We start from the raw sequence: 27,869 nt of genomic DNA on the forward strand, positions 1-27,869 counted from the left end.
AAAGAACAGTGTTCTCATGCTGCCTAAGAAATGAAATTTAATAAAAACCTGCCCTACCTACTGAAACCATGGATGAGAACTAAACGAAATAAAGGCAACTCACCCATATGCAGAGCTCTTCATATTAACCCTTGTGGGATGATCCTTCCAACACAGTGCAGATGTGAGGACTCTCCTTAGCACTGTCCAGAGAGTGCTGCTTCCTTCCTCCCTTCCCTTGTCCTGAATAACCAGAGGGGGAATTCCAAAAGAGCTAATCTGCCTCTCCAGGCTGTCTAGTCCCAGAACTAGTACTCCACAGCTGCTTGTGCTGGCCTCTGTGGATCTCAGAGACAGGTACTACATGCATCCACATTTTCTTGAATGTATGTTTTATATTACCATAAAGGGGCAATTAATGTTTAACACCAATGAAAAGAAGTTAAAAGTGCTCCAAAAATGCGATCATCTTATTAGAACAGCTGGACGAGACAGTTATGCTTCAACCATGTGTAGGACTCCAAATTGCCTTCCTGTGATTTCAATAACTGGAGAAAACATTGGATAACCATTAAATTTATTTGAACTTCAATAGAAAAAAGACTAATCCCTCTAAGTGAGAGGGGCAAGTGCTTCCTGGATGCATAGTTGAACACAGATGAACACTATCTGATTTGTAACAGACCAGTAGTTTTTATCTCTTGAGAAATAAAATAATGAGGGGATGAAGGGATGGTCTAAACACTTTATTTCAGTTAAAATCACAGCATATTATTTGGTCTGATCAACAATTGTGGAGGCCACGGGAAGATCCAACAAAACTGATTAATTTCTGTGGAAATTAGAAATCAACTTATGCAATTGCAGATAAAAGCATCTTATTAGTTTATCTTAATGAGACACCATCAATAGTGTACCAGTCAGCAGCACTGTGGTTCACACACCTACTCAAAATCATTGTTATTCATTTCTGCTCCATAGAAAAGGAAATTCCACACAGTAGCTCAAAACATTACTTATTTTAATTGGTCAAATAAGCTATAAAAGCTTATAACACAAAATGCTATGATACTTATCTACTGGTCAACAGACATTACTAAGCTTTGTCATTATTTTACCATAATGTGAGAGAATTCATAATCTTTGAAGATATGATATGCCAATTCAGCCAGGCAATGAAATGTTACTGATGATGCTGGAATCATCATCATGGAATCAAGAATATGCTAATATGAACAAGTGTGAAGGGGCGCTTATACTATTTTATAACAATAACCACATTTCTTCCTTTGACCAAGGTAAGAACTAGCATGTCAGTAAATTCTTCATGCTTTGAAAGAACAAGACTTCAGAGCCCTTAAAATCAGACTGTAGAAATGAAGCTGCAGGTCATTACTCAAAATTTATGTCAGCAAACCCAGAAATTAAAGGAGAATTTGAAAGCCTCCTCTGGAGAGCCAAACCAGATTTGGCAGTTAGTCAAAATTTGAGAGAGAAAAGCTATATTTGTCCAATTATGTATTTTATTTCAACAAAAATAAAATGCAAAAACTTACAGACATTTTGTATTTACTTAAAAAACAGGAATTACATGTCTGAGTCTGAACTGGACAAAGATAATCTAATTCATTTGTACTTAACAAGAATTAATGTGCCATTAGTGTTGGTTTTGCTCAGTGATGTACAATTGGTTGCTCTTCACCAGTAATTTGGTGTTTTTGAGGCAGTTTGAGAACTGGCTTTCCCTTATGTCCAGAACTCCAAATCTTCATGTCAAAATATTACTGATGCTTGTTACATCTGAAGCAAAAGATTTCCTTTTTTTGCCAACAGTCCATTTGAGGCAGATTTTGACATTACAGTTTTGAAAGAAATACAGTCACAGAAAACACTGTCTTTAATGTCTGAACAAAGATGAATCAAATGTTTTTAAAATGCACTGAAAGATCTGAAAGAAGATTTAGTTATTCTTACTCATTCCAATTTCCAGTTTTAGAGTTCAATAAATCTCTGCAAATATTTTCCTTCAACACTATCTGAAGCCTTGGTAATTTTAAATCTCGATCATGTCCAAGAAGTATTACAGGCCAGTATGATAGGATCCTGAACTGGAAAGGGCATGGTATGCATCCCTTTTGTTTTCTGCAATAAAAAAATTCAATTTTTTTTTCTTGGGGCTATTCAAAATAGCACTGAGACTCACTGTTCTGTTTTTCACCAGTACCCATAAATAAAGCTTGAACACCTTCAGAATGCATACACCTGTCTAGGCTCTCACACCAGCCTGGTGTGGTCATTCTGTGTAGTCTACATGCTGCCATCCTCCCAGAAGTGTTTTTCTTTCTGCCACCCCTAAGGCACTGAGTTGAGTCCCTGCTTCAGGCAGATGTACCCACACACGACCCGGTCTCTGCCAGTGCTTGCTTTTACTCTTGTTCACTGACACTTCTGAGACACCAGGACTTTATACAAACCAAGCAGAGACAGCTTCTCTCAGGAGAAGAATAATCTTCCCCTCTCCAGGTCCACTCACACTCAGAGAGAAGCAACCAGGATAAAAGCCTTCTTTTCTGCAAGACCTAACAAAACCCCACAAAGTCTTCTGCTCTTTCTCAGTTAGCCAATTTTCTCTCCTTAGTCAATAGCACTTAAATTTAAGTGGCAGTGCTCTTTTCTAAGATGGTACAAGTTATGCTCTTGCTCCATAACAATGTACAACCCCAAAGCTTCCCATTACATACAGAAAAGTCTTTTTAAACTAAATATTTATTTCTCAGCAGTCCTTCACTGAAGGTAACCATTGTACTTCTTACAATAAAGCTTTTGACACGAAGAATTCAGTACAGGTAGTAAAAAAATAAAAGGCAGCCACTGTAAAGAAATCATCAATCTTTTCAGTCATCTGCAAACAAGGATAAACATTAAATAAATTTTACAAAATTACTGCAACCTGAGGCATTTTCTTCCCTTTCAACATAATTTTATGATTTTTAAAATATTTCCTATTAAAGCTAGATTTAAAATCTGTATTTCATTATCCTATAATTTCATCTTGGTAAACTTTGCACCAAGGTTGGCAGTTCTGGGTTAGTTTGAAATACTAGATGCAGTTATACAACTGGCTAGTTTCCACAGCTAATTCTCCTTTATTCTGATTCCCCAGTTTTCCTCTCACTCTTCTGTAAGGTTTTCTACCCCTCTGCATAATGTGTTCTTTGTATATATACTTTTGTCATCTTTTCCAGTGTTTCTGCTCTCTTCCTGGTATTTTCCAACACCCAAATTCCATCCTTGGGAATATCCATTTCTCTACCCTTCATTTTTCTTGTGCCCCATTTCTTCCTACTCTGACTTCTTTTTCTAAGATGTGCCTGCTGATTTGTCCAAAGCCTCTTGCTCTCCAAACTCCAGCCTTCACCTCCTCCTCCGGGATTCGTCAATCACTGCCTACATTCACAAAGATAACTGAAACCCCTCACACAACTGCCTTAGTATGTCCATATCCACACAGGAAAGTCTGAACTCTGACTTATGTTCTGACTTCCAGAACATAAGATCTGGAAACTCCAAGAAAAGGCTCAAGAGCAGTGTTCTTGCACAAAGCATACTGTGCCACAAGACTGGTAGAGAAGACATGTCATGCAGAAGGAGATTCCCCCAGCTGCACTAACTACAAAGCACTGCTACTGTCAGCAAGTAGAGGGAATGGTGGGGATGTATCCACCTGCAGAAATGCACCAGTCTATGCAGGGTGAGATGAGCAAGCTGCCAAGCTCTTGTTAAACAGCCAGACCGACGAGGTGACATCTGTATCTCCAGAAGATATGGCATGTGTGCCAGGGGCTTATGACACAAAATGATTTTGGCAACCAGCCTCCCAAGCTATAGTGGATAGCTGAGGATATTCTGCCCAGCAATGGTGACTCATTTCTTCTTCTATAGTAACAGTGATACTGTACCAGAGCAGTAGAGTATCATTTGGCATTTCTTTTAAGAGCTAAGAACGATGGTAAATGTGTGTTTTCTCTTCAGTGCCCTTTACTCACACATAGGCTGTTAATGTCTTTATCATCTGAATCTAGTAATTTTCAGCTTGGACAACTTGTGTAAGCCTCACAGTATTCTAGAGTTGACAGCAACAAAGCAACAAAAAGGCACAAAAAAGCAACAAAGTGGGAAATCTGGCACAGGAGGACCTAAACTATTCAGGAGAACCTGCTATTCAAAACATACATTTGATTGTACTTATATCTACAGTCATGAGCAAATAAACTACAGAATGAAACTGTAGGCTGGTATTAACCTTCCCTGATGTAGGCATCAGGAAGAAAAAAATTCTTAAATCTCTGAACAAGCAAATTTCCTCTCACCTTCTATAGGCCCAGTCATATACTGTGTAGCAAGAAGCTGCCTGTCAACAAATGGCAACAAACAAGAACTAAGACAACTTTCACCTTTCTCCTGCTGCTCATGAATCATCTGCAACTAATGGGTGAAAGTATGACTAAGTTGGCCTTTAATCACTATACTTCAATTTTTCCTGTTCAATGTAAAAAAGCTGATGGCAAAAAGAGCATGAGAAAGAATCAACAAAGCTTTCAGAAATCTGTCAGATCATTTCAGTATATTTTGTTTTGTACTCTGAGATTTCTCCCGTCTGTTATACACCACACTTCTTAGATTCATTAGTGGGCATGCAGTGCTAAGAAGCCATGTTTATTTTTAGTGCCAAGAGTAAACACTGAAGTCAGAGACATTGTTGATTATTTCAAAGAAAAAAACTCTACCAAACCAAAATAGAACAAAGATAATGAAATGAAGTGTGACTAGCCTCAAAATAAACTTTAATATTCTGAATTTGACAAATCTGCAAGAAGCATTACCAATTGTGTGAACGTTATTTTAAAAGGATAGAGATTTTATTAGCTGTGTATTTTCTTACAACTTCTATAATTATGTCTACAAAAAGGGTTTTTTTACAGGTCTCTCACTAATATGCAAATTTCTACCAGAACCAAGTAATATGCATAATAGAATGAAACAGATATTTCTGAAGCAGGGTAGCATTATTTGTGGGGGGGAGGGGGTGGGCAGGGTGTTTCCCCACTGTAAGTAAAGAGGACATTTTTCACAGCTGCTAAGCAAACAAGAGAAAGTCCATTAGAATCTTCAGACCCTTGACACAGACTCCTGGCTAATGGTACTGGTCTGAAAAGCAGATAAGCCACATAATTTTACAAGAAGCAACCCACTGAATCCTTCAGGAAATGCAGCTTGGCAATCTGTCTTCAATTCAAAATAATGAGGTGGCAGGAGCATGATGGAGAAATAAGTCTTCAAAAACATCATGTAAGGGAATCCAGCTGTGCTTGTATAGTTTCCAGCTATTTAAAGGAAAGAAAAAGAGAGAAAAAAGCCTCCACTCATAAAGTGTTGTTTAGAAACATGCAAACAGAAATATCCAATATCTTCAACTATGCATACCAAATATGTTTGCATACCAATATAAAAATCCTGTACTCATGAATATTTGTTTTTACATGAAGCTATTAGAATTCATTGCTGCAATTTAAATATTCAAATTTTAAAGAAACAGTTGTCTAAATATTACCTCTTTAGCCTGCACAGATGTTTTTCTGTGAATTTCCAATGCATAATAACAGGGAAAAAATCATAATAAGAGTTAATTTTGACTGGATTAGGAGCCTAGCATCTTGACATGAAGATGCTGTTTCCAGAGAGATCCCCACTTGTCAATCATCAGCTACTCCTCCTGATCTAACTGCCAGGTACACTTACAGCGACCCAAGCCCTGCCTATTCCAAAGTTGCATGCACAGGCTCTTCTTTAAATGGTTTATGTGATCAAAGGAATCCAACAGCCTTAATTTAAGATGGATCCCTTTTTTCCAGTTTTATTAGATTGAATTAATATAGGCAACACTTCCTGCTGAGCAGCATAAGGTGTTTACAAAGAAACTATAGTATTGTAAAATCTACAGACCTTGTTGTAGAACTCAAATAGCTCCTGATGGCTAAATTCTACAAACACCTTCTTCAAGTTCTGTAAAGAAGAAAGAAAAAACAAATTTAAAAAAATTAAGGAATAAGCATACTCCTTTTATCTTTCTCTCCTTCTCTCTTTTCTTTTCTTTTCTTTCTTTTCTTTTCTTTTCTTTTCTTTTCTTTTCTTTTCTTTTCTTTTCTTTTCTTTTCTTTTCTTTTCTTTTCTTTTCTTTTCTTTTCTTTCTTTTCTTTTCTTTTCTTTTCTCTTTTCTTTTTTCTTTTCTTTTCTTTAACATTGACTCCATTAAATCAGAATATGAGATTAAGCTATATGAAAGATTATGGTTAGTTTCCTTCTATTTACTACAATGTTCCTCATACATGTATACTTCATTTAAGTGAAGAATTCAAATCTACCAGTATATTTATTCTCCTCCTGTGAAGAACAGTAATAAAACAATTCATGTAAAGAATTTAGTTACCTTATTTTTAAGTCAGACTAAAATGAAAGATTACATTCACCTTTCTCAGCAATCCATCTAAGATCTGGTAAATACCATTTCACAGTGACAAAGTCAGTAGTGTATTTGATTGAACTGGCACAGCTATTAATGTACTTCACAGGCACAGAGCTGATATTTCCATTCATTAATTTAAAAAAAATTCCAATCTTAGCATGCTGAAACTGCTATAGGCATCCATGCAGATTCAGCCCAAGATAACAATTAACACAACAGCTTCAAAACAGTGATTAAGCACTTAAAAAAACCACAAAATAACACAGTTGATGAAAACTGCTGTAGATAAAACAGATGGTGGTAATAATCTTCTGCATGCATGTGCTGATGTCTGTGAAGATGGGGGTTAAATTAAAACTTCTGTCCTGCTTAACTTTCTTGGAGCCTGTTACCTTAAATCACATTGCAGATCTATCTTCACTTTGTGAATTTATTTATTTAAAAGTAAATTTCTATTTCTGCACATTCTCTTTGTTTTTCTTAGACTTTTCAAGGCTTGGAGGCATTTCTGATGATAAAAGCTGCACTACCATGAACAATAAGAAGGCTTTGTGAAAGCTGAACCTCTGGACACCTCTACTCACAAAATATTATCAGCTGAAATAATGTACACACACCACGTTTCCTTAACTGGTAGCAACTTCAGATACCACTTGGGTCAATAGAAAAACACTTGTTTATCCACTCAGCTTAAATGAGCAAGGACAGTTCTGCATACAGACAAGGCTGAGGGCCAGATTCTGTGTACTCAAAGCAATGCAAGTCTGAAGTTATGCCAAATAATGTCACTGAATTTGGCGCACCAAATGCACAAGACCAGCAGAAGCCCTGGGAACACAATATAGGTACTGCCTGGTGCCTGCTCCTCAAAAGGAGCTGTAAGAGACACAGGAAAGAGATAAAAAAACTGGGGCCAGCCTGTCTGGTGCAATTCCTCCTTCTCGCTCTGCAGAAAGAAGGATCCCTTCCAACAATTTCAGGACAGCTACAAAAGCCTAGAAAAGGACCAGTGATTTGCATGAGAGACCAATCTTCCCCCTTTGGGAAGGAACAATGCAATAGTGTGAATCGTACGGTGAATACAAAATAAAACTACCAGGACAGCAGTTTTCTTTGCCATGACTCCAGCTGATCCTCCCTCCAAAGAGCATAATGCCATGACAGGGAAGTAAAAGCACTTTTAAAGGCTTTCTAACAGCTAAGAAACAAAAAAGAAAGCAAACAAGGGTTTTTTCACAAGAGAAAGTGGGTAGAAGAAAGAAGAAAGATACACTAATAGGAAAGGGATCTGCCATTTCAGCTGGGATGTTTGCTTGGGATTTGCCTTCCTAGAAGGATTTTGACAACTGAATGGAAGAAATCAGAACTGCAAAGAGGAGGTTCACCAAAAGGAAGATATCTTGTATCTTAGAAGTTTATCAGTCACAATTAATAGATAGGATAATTTCTTGAATGATTTCTGGAAGGGGAGTCTGCTGCATTTTGATATGACAGTTTTGCAATGCCTCCAGAGAGGGGCAGAGAATGACCTCTGACCATCAGGTCTTATTTCTCCAGTCACCGTGTCTCATTCAAGTTGGGCATCTTCTAGTACTACTTCAGATCAGCAAGCACAATAAATTCTCTCTATCTCTCACTGCTAGTCTTTCATATTTTCTAACTACATTAGTTACTGTTAGTTAGAATATAGAGTATGTAAATGAAAAGAAGTGTAGACCCTTGAATTCAGATTCTCTTTACACTTAAAAAAAAAAAAAAACACTCTGCTTTATGAACAGGATGAGATCTCTCTTCCCATTATTATTTAATAATCATACTCTGATAACTTGGACAAAATTTATGCTGGATTGTGGCAGGCAAATGTCTGTGGAGATCCAAAAGAAAGCATGCCATGCATGCTAGGCTGTGTTTCTGTTCCGGGGTGGGAGTAGGACTGTCAATGGGAGAGAGGTGCAACAATCTTGTATGAAATATGTTGTTTATCTGCACTTAATTGTCTGCTAAAACACATTTGTTTGTATGTGTAAAAACTTGGTACATCTACTACACCACTTCAACACAAACTGGTGTAGAAAAAAACCCATGCAGAAATATGGCACCAGTTAAAAATGTTACTTTACTATATTAAATTTCTCACTAGCATGAGTCCGTTAAGGAAGGTGACAAATTATCATTATTATGTGGTCAGGAGTTTCTATACAAATTACAAAAATATTGTATCATAACTAGATCCCTACAAAAAAACCCTATTTCTCAGGTGGCCCCCCATTTTTAGCTAAGATATCCATTATCTACTTATTTGTTTTATTCTATGTGAATATAAACAAGTGCAATTAAAATTGTATGCCACAGGACTAGGTTACCATCCAGTTCTTCAATTACTCAGTAAAATTGTCTTTAAAATGACTGTATAGATAGAATATTGCTAAACCCCCAGAGCAGGCAAACTCCTAATATACTTAATGGAATTTTACTCAGATAAGCATACAAAATTACAAACCCCAATAATATTTCAACCGTAACTAAAACACAGGATAAAAAAAATCGCTTTCAGCTTACTTACTTAATTAAATGTCACTGTGTGCAGACAAAGCCTCAACCTATTTATGAAAAGTACAGCTAAGCTGACTTCTTTTATCTGCACATACAAGTTTTCAGATGTTGCCTCTGATCTAATATGTATTTCCCAGACATAAATAAGAAAACAGCAATTTGCTGGATGTCTAACTTCTTCTTTCTATCAAATGTATCATTCTTTTTTCCTCTTTCCTTATAAATATCTTCCCATCCCTCACCTTCACACTACTCTCCCCATCTTTTTTGGCATCTCATTTTCTCTTTCTTTTTATCATCTTCATGTGAAAGAAAACTAAATTAAGCAACCAGAACACTAAACTGAATTTATTCCCATTGTCACACTTTGTCAGTACAACAGTTTTTCTAATTACATCCCAAATTTTGCTGCTGTGCCAGTATTAATTCCTAGCTCCTACTTTTAAGAGTTTTAGCCTTGAGTGTGACAGTTTCATAGCATCAGAGAAACATAGTTGAACACGCTATTCTTATGAAGACAAAGAAACCTCTAAAGTACCAAACTTTCATTCTTTGGGCTGCTTTGAAAACAAGGAGACAGGCTTTTTGTCTGACACAATATCCATGAAGGGTGGCAGGGACAGCACTGGAGCAATACAATGAGTATAGCTAAAGAGTATGTGCAGCACATTAGATAAACAAAGTTGCTGTTAAGTTCAGTGTGTTCATCTATTGTAAAACATGACAAAGCATAGCATTTACTACCTGAAAGGTATGTGTGAATTGCAGGTGTCACCAGAAGAATCTTTGTATCACTCTGAATTCACTGCAAGGAATACAGTAATAAGCTTTCTGAAATGTGTGGTATAACATGTTTGACCATGTATCACTAGTGAATGTATTTTAAATGTAAAAATTAGATTTTAGTGCCATTTTGCCTTCATACATCTAGATGAAATCTGATTTCATTCCACCTCTTCTCTCACCCCAGGGTTGTATCAATTTACAACTTACAGCCTCCTGAGAACTGTGAAATTTTAATAAGTTTAACTGATTAGGATTGTTTTCTACCCTTAAGTATCTTCTCACTTACTGTCTGCTATTATTTTAAAAAATAACATCTTCATCAGTGTCTAAAATCAAATTTCCCTTGGGATGGAAGGGGGGCAGGGAAGAGGAAAGATAAATGAGAGGAAAATGAAGATAAAACCTTTGTATTCACAGTCAATATTATTATGTTATCCTAACCAAAACAGCCATTCTGAATGTCTGGCTAATTCTACAAAATACAAAATATTAAAAGACAATATACACTTAGGTTGCAACTACCACCAAATAGGCAAATTTTTTAGGTGAACATGATCATCAGCATAAAATGATGAAGATACAAACATACAGGACATGTCAGAGTCTCCAATTTCCCATTATCTTGGCTAACTATTTTAAATACAAATACCTTCTTGCTGCAAAACTTTTCTGTGGAAACCAAGCAAAAATTATCTCCTTAAAATACTTCAGAAAGCAGAGGCAAATTTCTGGTTATAACCAAAGGATTGGGTTTTGCTTTTAGGGGGTTGGTTGGTTGGTTGGTTGGTTTTACAGTGGGGATGTTTATTGTAGTGGTTTGTTGGTTTTTTTAATACAGTGCTCTAAATATTCACATTTTAATGTGCTACTCTGAAAAGCCTTATTAACAATGACAGAGTTTTGCAACCTTACATACTACACAGCTATTCCATACTTTTAAGTCTCCAACCCCATACGTAAACATAGAGTAAAGCACTAGAAGTTATAAATGAAAGCTAAACTTCTGGTTTAAGTCTAACTTGGATACAAAAAACTGATACTACTGTACTCAACTGCAAAGCTAGAACTACTTCAGTGACTTTGAACAAATAAATGCTAAGTATTTTGAAGCAAATGGAGAGATAAGCTGAATTATATATTTATAAGCTAAATGTCTACTGATAATGATAATGTTCTGTGACTGAGCACATGTTAAAAAATAGTGTATTCAGCAAAGCTTTTTAATAGTAACTAATTTAAATAACATACATCCCAGTCTTCATATTCTAATATAACCTTTAATACTATCTTGAGCCACATCTCCATTAGGTTTGAAAGAAAAAATATTTTCAGACTTGCTATCCATTCTCCAATTTATTCCTATTAGATATCCTTAAAATCTCAAATATAACAGAATTATATGGGTAACTAAGATAATCAGTTTATGGACAAATTAAGTCTTCATTCCTAAACAGACCCCAGTTGATTCTTACTAGCCTACATTTCCCTCTGGACCTATCATTTTTTGTGCTACATTAATTCAGACTTCCTTTAAACTTGCTTGGACCGCAGAGAACTGTGCATTCACCTAGGCACTTACAACTTACAGCCCTTCTTCTACTTGTATCTCAAAGAATTTATAAAAACGTTTCTGCTGCTTTGTCAGGAAGATCAATTTTAAGAGCGTATGCATTAAAATAGACCAGCATCTCTTAGAAGCACACCTGTTTGTTAACTCTCTGCAAATAAGAGACATTAATTAAAACTTATTCATACTCTTACAGATGGATGTAATTCAGATCAGGAATTCAGCAAAACACTGGGAGTTAAATACAGACTAATATATTCCTAATTAAACTTCTTTCACATCATCAAAAAATGTGACCTGTAAACTTCATTCTTTTTCCAAGCTTATCTCCATTTGCAATACCAAATTACTATTTTTGTAGAGAAAAAAAATCATGTTTTATAACTGAATTACATGCATTTAAAGTTTCAGTGTGTAACTGTTATAAAATGTTAGATACTAACTGTTGCATCCCGGAGTTTGGGTTTAGATTAGGGTTTTTAATTTATGTTAAAATAAGTCAAGTGCTGTAATCCCGCATTTCCCCCGCGTTGTTCCCCCCCGCGGTTTCTGGCCCCACGCTGCCTGCTGCCGGACCTTACCCCTGTGCCGCTCCTGTAACCACCCTGCCGTCCGGCCCCGGGAAACCCCGTGCTGGCCACCCCGAGCCACATGATCCCGCTCAGCCCAAGGCTCAGTGCCCGCCCCTGCGGGGTTCTCTGGTTGGTCGCTGTTGCTGGCGTCACCGCCACGGCAGCCGCCCCTATTGGCCGGCAGGCTGTGGATCCTCTCGCCCCGCCCCTCTATAAAGCCCTATCCCGCTGGCAGTCAGACGCCATTTGCTCCCATGCGAGTGCCGGGAGCAGTCGCGTCTTTCCATCGAACCGCGCCATGTGTGACCAATAAACCGTTCCTGCCAAGCACGGAGTAAATGGACAAGTTCCTTACCTCTTTGCCGGGTCCCTAGCGCACGGTAACAGAGACTGGCCAGCCCACGCGCCCGAGACACGGAGCCGTGTCCGGGAACCCGCGGCAGCAAACTCCGGCAGCACGTGGAAGCTACGCCACAGCCGGGCTCCCAAGAGCTGCGTGCAGCCGGGGAGAGCAAAAACCCACGCCGCAACTAACCCACTCTTCCTGACCAACATATTAACATTTAGTTCATAAACGTACTGGGTTCTACCTTTCAAAGCTGTATTTCTTTTTCATGTAAGCTTAAGAAATTCAAATTCTTTGTGGATTCAGGGAGATCAAGATCTGCATAGTACTAAAGATGTCTTTCACTCTCTTTGCAATCTATATGTAAGAATCCTAACCAAAGGTCTGTGTTGATTCCTGAATCTAACCAATGTGCTACTGGGATTTATGGAGATACAGATAAATCTTGAGTCTCACTCCAGCAGATTCAGGATGATTTAAATATGTTTGCATGGAGTGAATAAACATGTTTGCAAGAATGAATTTATTGTCCAATTTCATAATAAGGCAACAGATTCTGAAGGCATTTGGAGACCTAGAGAAGACCTGACATACTTCCAAACTGCAGTAAGAATTGTCAGTCACTACCATTCTCATTATTCCTGTTCCTCTCCATCCTCACAAAAATATCCATTGCTGGCTGAATGAACTGATGCAAAACTATAGACAGGAAATGGGACACAATGACTAAAAAGACAACATAGGCTGGGAAGATCAAAGAACATTAGAGGCAGACAGGTCCCATTTTTCACAGTAGATAAGAAAAATGCTTTTAAAACAGAGAGAATTATCTGAGGAAAAAAAAACCCCAAAACTACAGTTTTCACCTCAGTACATTGTGTCAGAGTAAATACCATCTTGCTAAGGAAAAGAGAGATTGAAAAGCCTTTTTTTCCAATAGCTGTATCCAAGAAAAGTGTTCCTAGCAATTTACATTCCTGTAAGTACCATCATTATATTGGTTGGTCTTTCAATGATACTTTTGCATGGAAAACCTCTAAAAACCATAAATCTAGAGAAGAGTGCTGACACTTCTGTGCAGATTACGTTAAATACACTTTTAGAAAAACATCACGGTGAACAAACATGCTTTTTGGAGAAATAGGTGGTAGATGTGTATCAGTGTATGCCTATCATTTAAAAGCATGTCTTTTATATTGATACTTCCCTGTATGTTGCAGGTACAGAAAATGGCTCATAGAAGATCTATTGAAAGGCTGACTTGCTTTATGTCAGTTCTGTATTTGTATTTACCTTCACATGCCCTTTCCTTCTTTGATGATAATTATACACACTGCACAAGCTCCTGATTGATTCCTCAGACTCCACATAGATTCACTCGCTACGAGCAACAAGCCTCCATCCACATGAATGTTGTTATATTTTTAGGATTCAATAGCAAAACATGCATAATTTCCAAAAACAGTATATTCAACAAAACATGTTTAAAAATTGGTTCATTCACTGAAAGGCTGCCACAATTACTAAGAACATCACAGATTAATCTGAGGAACACAGGTCCTAATAATTATTATTTTCCTGTTTCATCTCTGACCTAATTTTGCAAATTCTACTGTATTTCAAATACTGCAGAAAGCTCTCACAAGAAGCAGTCTTACTGAACATTTAAAAAGGAAACCCACACAAAAAAAAAAACAAAACCAAAAAAAAAAAAAACCAAAAAAAAAAAAAAAACACCAAAACAAAACAAAAAACCCCACCCAAACAGCTGTTCTTCCTATTAAATTTCACTATATTAAGTTTGGAAAAAAGAGTTCACAGGAAATCATACACACCCTAATTGTTGCATACTTTTTATACTGTCTGTAAATATCAAAATACAACTTTCTTCTTTAACCAGAACTATACTGTGATAAGTGGTTTTATTCCTCAGAAGAAATTAAATTCTTATCTTTCCCATTTTGGTACACCTCACTTGTCACAGAACTTATGACATTTAAAAAATTAAGCTCAGGAACACTGCAAAGAAAACCAGGCAGTTGTGATTCTGTGTTTCTTTTACTGGGGCTAGCATGTAAGTCTTCAAAGCCATGAAGACCAGTGAGTTCACATTTCCATTCTAAAGATAGCTCACATCAAAACTAACACAACAGTCTTATATTCACCTTAAATTATAAGGAATTCACTTTTCTTCTTATTATTGTATTCACAGATAACCTCTGCTGAAGAAACGGAAAGCCTAGGCATGCTGGCACCAGAAATGCTTTCAAGCTTTTCTGACCTCACATGTTCACCAGATTTGACCACAGCTGATGCCATTTTGATTTGATGCCCCATTAAATTTTACGAACTATATATCAAAAAGTTGTCACGTAGCTATAGTTGCGAAATATTTTCATTACTGAGATCAGAAAATAATCAAATTCTAGGAAACTAACAGAACTGAGTATAAATATTAAGTGCCCAGTATTGTCATCCACCAATTTAAGATTATGAGCTTAAATGGCAAACAATGCACTGTGGGTAAGTGTGATGCAACAGCGAAGCTCAGCCGACAGCATCAAAGGCAGACCGAAAACTCTTTGCATCTAGATATACAATGGTAAAAACCCCCTATTACCAAGAAGAGCAGTGCAACACCATGCACCAAGTGTTTTAAAGAGCTTCTCACACAGCTTGCTTGCAGCTGATGTAATTAACTTGGAGTTACACATACTTTATATTCTAATCAGTCACACATCCAATGCTGGGCCTGAAGCTGGATTTAGAGGAAGCTCAAACTCTCATCCAAACCACTCAGGAAACCACCCCTTTGTTCTTGTCAAAAAAACAGACAAAACCTCCTCTGTCCAGAGAAGAAACCTGGGTCGTTATCATCTGCATCCACATCTAGAGCTACAGATATGACAGAAATATTATATGGTGATGTCATGCAGATGACTTTTTAAGAAGGGTTTATACCTAAATTTAGGAATGGAGGAAGCTGGCATCTTTTTGAATTATTACCTTCTGAGCCTATCAGGTTCAGTAAGAAACTGCAATGCTGTATTGTTTTACCATAAAGAACCTTCACCACTGGAATACCTGAAAGTATCTATTGCTTCTACTGAGGCACAAGAAAAGCAGCTGGATAAAAGATGATTTTATCCAGCAGTGAGAGGAAAGACCTAAGGAAGCTCAGATCCACATGAAATCAATGTAACTGATGTAAAAACATCTTTCAAAAATCCGTTTAAATATTTACAAAATGTCAAGATTAGACAATCTGTAAATTAGTTTTTTTTGTTTGAAATGGGTCACTTGGAGTATCACAAATTTGGATTTTGTTTGGCAGATCAGCAAAGATAAAATGTTTGGGGCTTTTTTTTTCTGTGCTACAGAGATGCTAGTGGCTGTCAGCGAGTATGTTTTTACTCTCCAGCGGGTAAATCCTTCCAGTAGCTAGTAGCTGGGGGCTTGCACAAAAATCTCAGCTGCTGAAAAACAGGGAAGTCATGCAGGAATGAGGGACGTTAACTATCAGTCTAGTCCCCAGCAGAACCAAAGGCAAAACTCTTAGGGAATAAGGTTGTTTGTAAAGTAATGTATATTTTATCCTTTTTAAAATTTACTTATTTTTATGAGGAAGTCACCTACTTACACATTTAATGCATTCTAAGGGTAAATATATCTACAGCTTTTGCTACAATGCTCATAATTTACAAATAAGTGGTGGTAATGCTTCCTTGCCATAAGCAATCCAGCAAAGCCTTGAACCAGAGCTACCTGTTTGTATCAAGGACACACTGATGTCAGAGTGTGAACAAAATTACATTGCATCACTAGCCTGACCAAGTAAACATGAACATTTCTCAGACAACAGACCACAGTACAAAGCTTCTCAAATCAGACAAAAAAGCTTTGCCTTTTTACAAGCATTACAAATAGATTATACAGTCTTTTCATTACAACTGCACAAAATGAATAAGAATGTGGAAACAACCACTATACTACAAAGCAACCAAGCAACAACTTTCTCATTTGTCACTGAAGGTTATACACATTCCAATGACACAAAATTAGCTATTTTGGATTTCAGACAATGGAATTTCAGCAATTTTGCTTTTCTACTTTTGATGACAAGTTATTTAAAGTTTGATGCAATGGAGTGGTGTGAATTCTCACTGCTTACTGAAAACTGGACAAAGTGCTAAGGACTGAAAGTACAAGTTCTGTGTGTTTTCACATACACCAAAGATGAAATGAGATCTCTCACCCATAGTTTCCTTCAAAGCCAGACTATGAACATAAGTGTGTAAGTAATGTCCTCTCAGGAAATAAAAAAAACAACTTTTGGCTAACATAAGCAACTCAAAAGAGGATATCAAATCCTTTTTTATTTTCTTCAAGTCTGTGTTCTATTGAATTACAGTTCATACAGGCTGCTTTAAAAGACAGTAAGTAATATGAAGGAATATAGTAGTAGATTCAGATTATTTTACAAATGGCAGGAGCACAATCCAGTACTCAGGCTGGCTGCAATGATTTTAATAAGTATTAAAACCAAGATACTTTTTATGCTTCTCTCTCAAAGCTAACCCATTTAGCTCCCAATTAATTACATTTTTCTCTTTCAAAGCAGCACTGCATGATGTAAAACTAAAATGGTAGAGCAAGCAATAAAAAACATATAATAAAAAGTCTGTGTGGTGTCATCTTTTCACAAAGATATGAAATTAATATTTAAACTAAATTTAATGTCTTTTTTATCTTTTTAACATATGAGTTCTTCAAAGGGAAAAATGGAATAGTAAGATGTTACAGGTCAGTTTGCAGATATTACTCTTTTAGAATCACACATCATTAAGGTTGGAAAACATGGTGGTTTGACCTACACCACCATGCCAACTAAACCACAGCACTAAATGCCACACCCAGTTATTTCTTGAACACTTCCTCTACCATCTTCCTGGGCAGTCCATTCCAATGTTTAACAACCCCTTCCAGGAAGAATTTCTTCCTGATATCCAACATGAACACCTCCAGAGCAGCTTGAGGCCATTTCCTCTTGTCCTGTTGCTAGTTCCCTACCTTTCCACAACCTCCTTTGAGGTAGCTGTTAGTACCAAGGCAGTAACCAGTTGCATTTGAGGTGCAGAACTGGTCTCTGTGCAGCAGAAAAATGAACTAGAAGAATGAATGGGTGACAGCTGAACTGGTGAACCAGAAAGATAGCCTGATGATCCTAGTCAGGATCAGGGTGACGGCAGTCTTTATAAAAGAGCATATTAAGAGTATCTGTGCTTTCTTACTGGTGTGACAGAATTAACAGTTGAACACACACCAAAGGGAGATGCTACTGGATTCCAGGCATGAGAAATGTTTTCTATCTGTTGAAGAAAGTAATTCCAAAACCCAATCCCGGAAGACTGAATTGCCCAAATTGCAAACCAGTTTCTTTAATGAGAACAACAGTCTAATATACTTGGGAGCATTATTTTGAAAGGATTAAAACTCTGTTTTGAAAGAGAAGTAATGCTATTTGGAAGTAATGCTATTTTGTTTATTTTGGAGATAAAATGGTTGACTGGTTTACAACCATAAACTAGGCAGGACTCTATGGTCAGGCAATGGCTCTGTGGCTACCTAAAGAAGAAAAAAGCTGATTTGCCAGTTGGCAATCTACTTCTCAAAATGATAAACACAGCACTTGGGGTTTTGTGGCACTGGTAATATCCTCTAAATCCTTCTATATAATATTCTTCTAAAGCTGAAGTCTACACATATGAGATTCTAGAATGTAGTAACAAAGTCTGATATTACAAGATAAAGGGTCAACTGCATGTGTGAATAAACTAAATAAACTGCATGTGTGTTTCAGCAAGAACTTTGATAAATACTCAAAATAAGGTTTTGTATTTGAATTAAAATGTTTCTCCAGTAGTTGTTCATATTTTCTGTGTGTTGAAAATATTGAAATGTGAAAATAAACATATGGGAGGTCAAAAGCTACAAGCCATTTAACAATAGCTATCCTTGGTACAACAGTGAATGAAGATCCAGAATACTGAAGATCCAGAAAGACCTTCCATTCCTTTTTTCTTCTGGGAACTAAAACTTTGCTCTCTAAAATACACCCTTCAAGATTAATACACGAATGACAAGATATTCTTATCTTCAAGCATATTCCATTGTAAGAAGAAGAGAAGAGAATGTTTACCTCCACTAGCAAAAAGCATCCATCAGACACAGTGCAGTGATTCTCCTCTGTTCAGCACTTGTAAGGCTTCATCTGAGATACTGCTTCCAGTCCTGCACAGCCCCAGTACAGGTTAGATGTTTGAAAACTGGGGGGAGTTGATCTGAAGGGTTATCATCCAGATATACTAGATGTGAAGAGATACTAGAAGTAGTATTTCTTCACACCTGGTATATCGAGATATACTGGATTTGTAAGAGGGTTAAGAATAGGGGATCTACCTGCAGTCCTATCATCCTGATGTAATCCTTAATGATATTGTATTTCATCTCTACCTATGCCCAAAAAATTCTCACTATATCTTTAAGACCCTACAAATGAGAACCCTGGTGGGAAGTGTGCTATCGCAGGTGCTTTTACAATCATCTCTTGTATGAGATTTCCTGGGTTTTGCCACGTGGTACCAGCTTCACTGGCTCTTTGGTCTTCGCTTAAGCAGAGATTTTCTCCTTTTTGGGTTCTCCTTTAATTTTTTTTTTCTTTTTCCTCATCTTGGAGAGGCAGCAGCAGTGGTTTTGGGCTGCCCTGGGGAGGATTCCACAGGTGCCTGTCCACAGCCAAGGCACTGGCCCGCAGTGGCCACACTCCGGCCGAGCCGCTGATGGCTCAGCGGCAGTGCCCAGCCAGGGACAGGGAACACCAAGTGTCCTGGGCCAGAGGGGACAGGGAACACCAAGTGTCCCAGGCCAGAGGGGACAGGGAACACCGAGTGCCCCCCACCCTGCTGGGCCTCTGAGGGAGGGTGCCGGCACTGGGGAGCCATCAGGTCTCCATCTGCTGCTGCACCCGCCCCATGAGCTCTGCCTTCCAGGAGGGATCTCATCCTCTCGTTGCCATCTCGTCCTCTGTCCTACAAGCCTGAGGCCATCCCTGCTGGTCTCAGGAAGGGCATCTTCAGCATTTCAGGTCTCTTTGTTGGTGCAGCAGATCACAAGTTTGCAGCAGTTTGCTATCTAGCCGTTATTTAATATTAGCCTGTTGCCACTTTGTTTGTTATTTTTTCACTTACATCTGTTGGTATCTCATTCATTACTGGTGAGAGGGATTAGTTGGAATCAAGGAGGGAATTACTAATTTCAGACTGCCCACCTCTTTAAACTGTTTCAAATCTATACACCTATATGTGTATAGATAACAGTTGTAGCATTAAATTGTACCGCTGTGACAGGTGATTTTACTTTGTTCTGTTAAATACTAGAGACCTCATCTGTTTGAGGAGTTCACCCTGTAAAAAAGAATCATGTTTGGCAACAAATAATAACCATCCCTTAGCTGAAGAATTGACAAGGAATACAATTTCAATCCATTCATGACCATTCAATTTCTCCAGATACTTTTCACAGGGAGCTGATCCAAAGTCCTTAAAAGTTGGTGACTGCCCATTTTAGATGGCCACAGTTCTTCACTCTTAAAAGACCTATATCTGGATGCAGAAGTCATTTCAATAGATACTGACTGATAAGCAGTGAGAGTAGCCAGAAAGATGATCTAGATAACTTGGTAGGAGGCCACTGAAGTTCACAAGAAACAAGGTTGTTGAACAATCAAGTCTTGGGATCTGAAGATTTACTGGCCTCCTGTTTGTTTATCACCAGCAGTTTGAAAGTGCTGCAACTGAAGGGTGATTAAAAAATTCCAGCACAAACTTCAATAACTCTGAAACTTTAAAGAGAGTATAAAACATCCATAAAAAGCAAGTATAAGAGTGAATACCCAAAGGGTCCAGAGTTCTCAAATAAAAAATTGCAGCTATTAGTCAGTTACACCTCTCTAGATACTACCATTCAGAGCACCACTGGGCCATAGGGTTCTTGATTTAGAGGGAAAATGCTACGGTCACATAATACAAGGAACTAGATTACCTCCAACCACTAAAATGTGCTTAATAGAAAGTCAATACGTTAATTTTGCATTAGTGGTTGCATAGCCCATTGTCTCAGAATCTAAGACATCATAAAAACACAAGACTAGCATGAACTCTGTATTAGCTGCATATATTCCAGTTAATGTGACAGAATGGCTATTTTGTACCCAACATTACAATTCTACTGTGAGCAATCCAGCAGTGCAGAGATATAGTATTAATGATTGTGAAATCATGCCTTGACTCCATGGCGCTAACCTAATTGTGAAATTAGACTTTGTTTATTTCACAGCTGGGTACTGATTGGCTATGAATTGAACTGAAAATGCTATTTACAGGCCAGTATGTGGCAATACTGTCAAGCAAATAAGAGACTGAAGAGGTGAAGATAGATATCAAAATGGGGCTGTAAATTACCTTGCTCTTACTGAAAAGTTACCTGGAATATTTCACTACTCTGAAGCTATACCAGAATGAATCTCACAGGCCATTATTCAGATGATAATAATAACATTGGCTACCAGAAAATGCTGTATTTTCTACACTATTCTCTAATGCAGCATGGCATCATCTCCCTAGTGTTGCAGTTTCCAGAAGAATATGTTTTTCTAACACTGTTTTATGGAAACCAAGAAACACTGACAGAGACTCATAATCAAAACCTACACAAATTAATGAAATTTTAAGGTAATTTACTTTAGTTACTTCATATAATCCCCGCATCCCACTGTTTCTAGTTGACTACAAAGTAATTATAATATCATATCATATCATATCAATCATCCCAGCATCCCACTGTTTCTAGTTGACTACAAAAAGCTCCAAAATGTTCTCTAGTTGGATGGCTACAGTTGAAAGCACAAAATAATACAAAGATTTTAAAACTAAATTTAACTTTTTCACAAATAATGTTTTCCACCCTGATCGTGGTGGTTTAAATAGCTTTACAATCAAGAAAATGTGTGAAATCAGTTGTGACTTGGGATTACAAAGAAAGTGATTAGTTCATGGAGCTCAATCTAGAAATCAACACAGACCTTGGAAAAGACAGACCTCAGGATCAAGACTCTGCAAGAGTGGCTTCTGTCCAGCCCTGCCATCACTCCATATTCTAGGAGCGAGGAGGGAAAGACAGTCCGTCTTTTGCCATGCCTGTAACAACCAATTAGAAGATACCTGGGCTTCTGTAACAGTCTGTCTCTGTATTTCCATGGCAAAAAGCAATTTTGAGAGACCACAGTTAAAAGAACACAAAGTCCATCTATTTAAAAAATGTACCTACAATCAACTTGTTCCTATTGAATAAGGATTTGACTAGAGTGCTTCAGTAGTAACAGAGAATTTTTTTAAAATATGTTTTTATAAAGTCAAGTAAAATTATTAAGTTTTGCAGTGATAAAAAGTTTCTGCCCCATCAGTGCAATAAATTTTTAACACCTTTAATTAAGCAAATTTTAAGAATCTTTCATTCACTTGATGCTAAAGTCTCAAAGTATGCCCAGTATTTTTGCCAGTATAGCTACTTCTCAGTGAACTGTAGGAAATGCTTTATTATTTCATTTGTTTGTTTGTTTGTTTTTTTAGCTGCTTTACAGTGAACTGCAGTGAACATGTTATTTGGGCATTTTAATTTTTTTTGGGCCCCCTATCACGAAGCCTATCCATGTTATATCAGAAATGGTTCCTTCTGCACTACTATTATCTAGTATAAAAATCTTGCCCTAAAACCTGTGGGAAAATATTAGGTGCTTATATGCAGCATTCGTTACTTAAAATCTTGTATTCTCTTCTTTAAAACATTTTTTTTCACTTCAAGCTTTTTTGAATAACAGGGAGAAAAATGCACCTGAAATAAACTCATTTTACAGATAATTTCTAACAAAAATGAAATGTGCTCAAGGGTATCCATATCTTATGTAAATGCTTAGCATGAAATAATTTTATTATAATTAAGATAAATATCAGTGGACAAAAGGAGGGAATGAAACAGGGTAAAATTACGAGCTTTTATTGTGTTCACTGAATTAATACTACACCAGTGTAGAGTAAAAGAACTGCAAAAGTGTACACAAGTGTATAAAAATGTACACAAGTGAGCTCTCCAGCATCCCCGAGAATTTACCAAAGATATACTACATTTGTTCACAGGTTTGTGTGTCATCTGCAGCACAGCAGATGAGATTAGACCAGCTATACAGTCTAACGCTTTCTTCGTAAATTTACCTAGCCACAGCTCTGATGTTCAGTTCTCCCTTTTGCAGAAAGATGAAATGACTTGCAAACACTTCTGCTGACTTGATTTTCTTCTTGACCCTCAACACTAGCAGCTGAAGTTTTAGAAGTGCCACTTCTGAAAAAGCTTAGGAGATTCTAAGAGTGGTAATTTGTTTCATATATCATTTCCTACTAGCAGTTTATATTTTTTACTAAGAGTAAAGTGCAGATCTGTATAAATCAGTAAATTCAGTTTCCTCACATTGTAATGAAGAGCTGTAACACCTTGACTCTTGAGTAATTTTTATTTATTTTCAGTCCAGGTTTGGACATCTTTTGCACAAGTGATGATGTAAACTCCTCTCCTACCTAGATTCTACTTTCATGATCCAATAGGAAATGTTACATCACACAATATACTTCTTAAAAAAAACCTCATGCCTACAATACAAAAAAGTCTCTATCAAAAAATTGAGACTCAAATCTCATTTGAAAATTACGTATTTTTCAAAAATCCAATTAATTAACAACCAGGTTTTAGGCAAAACCATCTGTCCATTTCAAAAGACAATATCTTTGCCCAGAACATTAAGTCTTACATGATCATAGAAATAACACTTAATTTAATACTGTACCATCTTGCTAGAGGGAAAATGTAGAATGGCTCTTTTGTAAACTCTGTTAAAAATGTATGAGATATTTTTTGTTTTGGAAAATTTAATTTTTTTAATCCATAGCCCTTAAATGTCACACACACTAAAACCCCACATGAATTCTAAGCAGAGAAGATCAGAAACAGGCAGCATATATTAATAACAATGGGCCTATTAGCATGGAATCAGAATGCCAGTCTTAACATGAGCAGGTCACATGTCTGTACAGAAAGGAGACTGACAATACAAATTTTCTCAATGGCAAACCTTTTGTCCCGAACTACTTTTTTCAAAATAGTGACATATGCATTTTATACAGCGAGGATAAACCAAGTGTCATAATTTTTAAAATGCATAGCTGTATTTGATTTTGCCCAAGTAGAACTGGCAGAGGAGAGAAAAAATAAATGGGGAAAAATTACCATGAAACAAAACTAAGATAGCAAATGCATTTTTTCCTGTGTTAGAAATAATTTCAACAAGAGACTTTGAAGCATGTTACAGGAATATCTAGTAATACCATAGAAGCCAGAGACTCAATCTTGGAGAAGTAAGCTATTTTCATTGTAGAATCACAAACTGGCTTGTGTTGGAAGGGGCCTTAAGGATCATCTCATTTCAACTGCAGTGGACAAGGATGCTACTCACTAGATCAGGTTGCTCAGGAATCCATCCAACCTGGCCTTGAACACTTCCAGGGATGGGAAGTGCAACAGATTTTATTTTGCAATATCAGAAGATCAAAGAATTCTGAAAATCAAAGTCATATTTGAGCTTGACTACCTTCCTAATCCAAGTTGATCCTAAAGCCCTCAACAAACTTTTCAAACTTGAAATCAATTCAATGGTCCAGAAAGAAACACATTCTGTCATGCTCTGCTAACCAGAACTGCCAACGCCATTTAAATGCCACCAATTTCAATTGGTAAATGCTCTTCAGACTTTCTCTTCTCCCTTCATGCATTTGCAGGGTAAGTATTTCAAACACTTTGGTATTGCTGTCAATGCTCCTTGAAACTACCTCCTGCAATGATGTGTCTGGCCCTCAAAAATCATCAAATGCTCATTTATTTTCCACAAATCTACTTACATTATCAAAATAACCCTTCTGTGCAGGGGTTTAATTGGCAAAATTAACTTGGAAATACACTCTTGGTCATTACAATTTTTGTTTAGTGTTACAGAATTAGACCAAATGGCACTTCAGTTTAATTCTACATCACAACACAAAACCTGACAAATTCTCAAGCAAGTCAGCCCATGGATCAAAATGCCAGAAATTATGGAACAAAGATTGGAATGAAAAAGATAAAGGAAATGTGCAGGCAGAGCTTCTCTTAAAAAATAATCAGCTTTATATATTAAAAAATATATAATATTTTCAGGTTTCTTCTATTTCACTGTGCACACTCTGAAACCAAAGTCTTTAAAGGCAGTATTCGTGCATTCCCATCAGACACCCTTTCAGAATTCACCTGGATTTCTTCAGTCTCATGTGAATTTATTTGTCTAATAACCTTCAACCTCTATTCGTAGACTTGTTCCATCCTTCCTTAAACTCACATTAAAAGTTTGCAACCACACTTTTGAGCACAGCTTCCCAAAGGATTATTACTTCTGTGACCGTACCAACACTTTCACTTCAATTAAAAATACTTCCTGATGTATCAGCCCAGTTTATAAAGTTAGTATGAGTCAATGACAGTTGTATTGATAATGTCAGTAAATGCCTTCCCTTCATCTGTTAATTGTCATGCCATTGTCAAATTGAGAATATATTAAGTTGCTGCTTAAAGGTCATACTGCATTTTATCCACTCAGCTTTAGAAAGATATATTTCATAATGCAATAAGAAGGAATTTGCTTTAACTCCCAAAGCACCTTAACTCTCAGTTCCATTTTTTCCACCTTTTTTCCAGTTGCTCTTTCCTGAGAATCTAGTTTTCTCTCTATACACAGAGGCCTTGTGAGGTCTTCACTTCCTTTCAGGAAAAAAATCCCACGCTTAATTCCAGGAATTGGCTAAATATGACTTTGAAATGTGAATGAACTCAGAAAAGCATTGATGTCTTGCTTTCAGTTCTATTTGATTCTGAAAAAATATAGTATCATTATTATTACTATTATGAAATTACATTGGTAGTGAAACATTATTACTATTATGAAATTACATTGGTAGTGAAACAGAATTACTGCTTGCCATCAACCCTCTTGCAAACATGCATTTTTTACCACAATATTCTTTTTCAACACGTGGATAATTCCTTCAGTTTTGCATTTCCATTCCTAAAGCCCATTTTTTTATGAAACGGTTGTTGTCCTTTAGAATTAGGAATATTATTACAGAATATTATATTATTTTTTAAGTAAACACAAAGTACAGTAATTGATTTAATTGTTTCTGCAGATTTAGTATATATTGTTTCCTCTACACTCACACTGTTCAAATTTAAGAACCCAATGAGCCCTCTTTCTCTCAAATATTGGATAAAAATATTAACTATTAATGAACATCAAATTTACAGTAAAAATACTAAAAAATGTATTCAGACTACAAAAAGTATGTAATTGATGAATTTTTTCCTGCCAAAGGACCTACTGCTTCTCTAGATGGTAAAATATTTTTCCTTCCTTGTGCAATCCCCCTATGCAAGGCTATCACTTCAATTCATCTACTGACTCCCTTTCTTTCATTAAAATGTAGTCTGCTGCTCTACTGCAGAAATTCCTAGCTGCTAAACACTAGACTCTGCCTAAACATGTCTAAATATGCTTCAAGATTTCATACAGTTTTAGGTGACAGCACATTAACGTAAAAAAGTATTTCCACCCAGACAAATCTTTGCTATAGCTGTCAAATGTTTATCAGCTTAAGTTAAAAGACAGCTGACTTCTATGCATATGCAGCTGGTTAAAGCAGCACAGTTCAGGAGAGTTCAGCTGACATACTTTTATCCATAAGGAGCAAGCTGGGTAATGTGAGTCAATTTTTCAAATCCACAAAGACTTTCAGGCAAAAGAATGAAGTTAGATGTTACATTCCCACAAAAGCTTAGCCGCTTCAAGCCATTGCAAAGTTGGTATGCAGCCACATGGTAAGAAGCACGAGCCACCCCCAAATTGAACATGCAGCAGATTTCCCTTCTTCTACCAAGATTTCAGAGGTTTTTTTTCAATAGTAAAGCAACAACTTGTCTGAATTTAGTAAGTAAAAGAATTCATATCCTTTATAGCATAGGAAATACTTTTTAGAGCATTAGTACCCATTACATTGCTTTGTGTTTTTGCAACAATCAAGAACACTTTATTTACTGGATTGGGGGTTGTTTTGTTTGTTGCTGGGGTTCCTTTTGTTTGTTCGAATCTTTGTTTTAGGACCTAAGCAGCTAAAATTTAATCTAAAGGACATATGAGTAGACCCTTCAAATTTCTTAGTCTTAGTTGGAGTCTACTGTAAGCTAAATAAGAATAACATTGTAGCATTCACATATGTCAACATTTAAACAATTTATTTACTTTCTAAGGCTGTATCTTTTTCTCCACCAGAGGAGTATGATGTCTTTCACCAAGGTTTCTGCTTATCATGTACTACTTCTAATAAGAACAAATAAATATTTTCATCACCTTTAACAGAATTCTGCGATTTTTGTAGGCAATTGTATTAACATAACTCTAATTAAGACTAAGGTTTTTAATAAGATACATATACTTATGCCCACCATTTTTTACAGAAGTAAACAATAGGCAAGCTTATTATTCTCATAATATAAGGGGAAAAAAAGAACACTGTAAAGCCATAATTTACTGTAATGACTTGATGAATCTTGAGTCATAAAATAATACTCACTCTTTAATGTTCTGCAAGAAAGCAGAGAAATGAGATGCAAAAGAGGAAAAAAGTCGACAAGATGTACTCTACATACAGGGAAATATTAAAAGATGCTGAAAGTGATTTTCTCTCTCAGAATATATGTCACAGCATTTTTCAGAAAGAGTATCTACACCTAAGAAATTGTTAAGATTAGCCTAACAGTTATTTAAATTAATTTCTGATCAAGCCTGTTATGCTTATAAAATTCAGCACAACAGCAGTACAATTCTAGCTGAAGATCTTGCTGCTCCTCAGCTCCCTTTGTAAGAATCTCAAATACAGGCTGCAGAGACAATCTCTGTTCTTCATTTAGCCAGCTTTCCTTGTTGACAACGTGTTTTTTTGATCTTTGTCTTTATAGCAATGAAGAAAACAAAGAACTTGTTGAATGCACATTACTGCCTTGGTCCTTCTGGACAGAACTAGTTTAGTATTTGATAACTGTAAATTTACTGGCACTTGTGTAACAAAAAAGCAGCTCAACATTTGGACAGCTTATGATTTCACAGTGCATCTGCAGAGGTCATACATAATAGATACTTTTCTGAGGTCCATCTAAATAAAAGGAACTGAACAAAAGCAATCTGTGCTGATGACACTGACATACTCATTGCTGGAAAATAAAATGCTGCACAGAATATCATGTTAAAATTATATTGCAATAGCTAGTTTGAATGTTTAGAAAGTTCAGCAAATCTAGCAC

The 27,869-nt window shown here is 36.7% G+C and overlaps 1 protein-coding gene across 1 annotated transcript in view; it reads right to left on the reverse strand.

Moving 5' to 3' along the window:
• Positions 1–710: 710 nt before the first annotated feature.
• Positions 711–27,869, reverse strand: part of COMMD10 (COMM domain containing 10) — a 119,680-nt gene continuing 92,521 nt past the window's right edge. The window contains exons 6-7 of the mRNA XM_053932940.1: positions 5,983–6,042; positions 711–5,363 (exon numbers count right to left, since the gene is read on the reverse strand). Coding sequence (XP_053788915.1) covers positions 5,325–5,363; positions 5,983–6,042 — 99 coding nt within the window. The 3' untranslated portion in view covers positions 711–5,324. The remainder of the gene's footprint in view (positions 5,364–5,982; positions 6,043–27,869) is intronic.

The sequence above is a fragment of the Vidua chalybeata genome, chromosome Z (assembly GCF_026979565.1).
Source record: "Vidua chalybeata isolate OUT-0048 chromosome Z, bVidCha1 merged haplotype, whole genome shotgun sequence".
NCBI classification, from domain to species: Eukaryota; Metazoa; Chordata; class Aves; order Passeriformes; family Viduidae; genus Vidua; species Vidua chalybeata.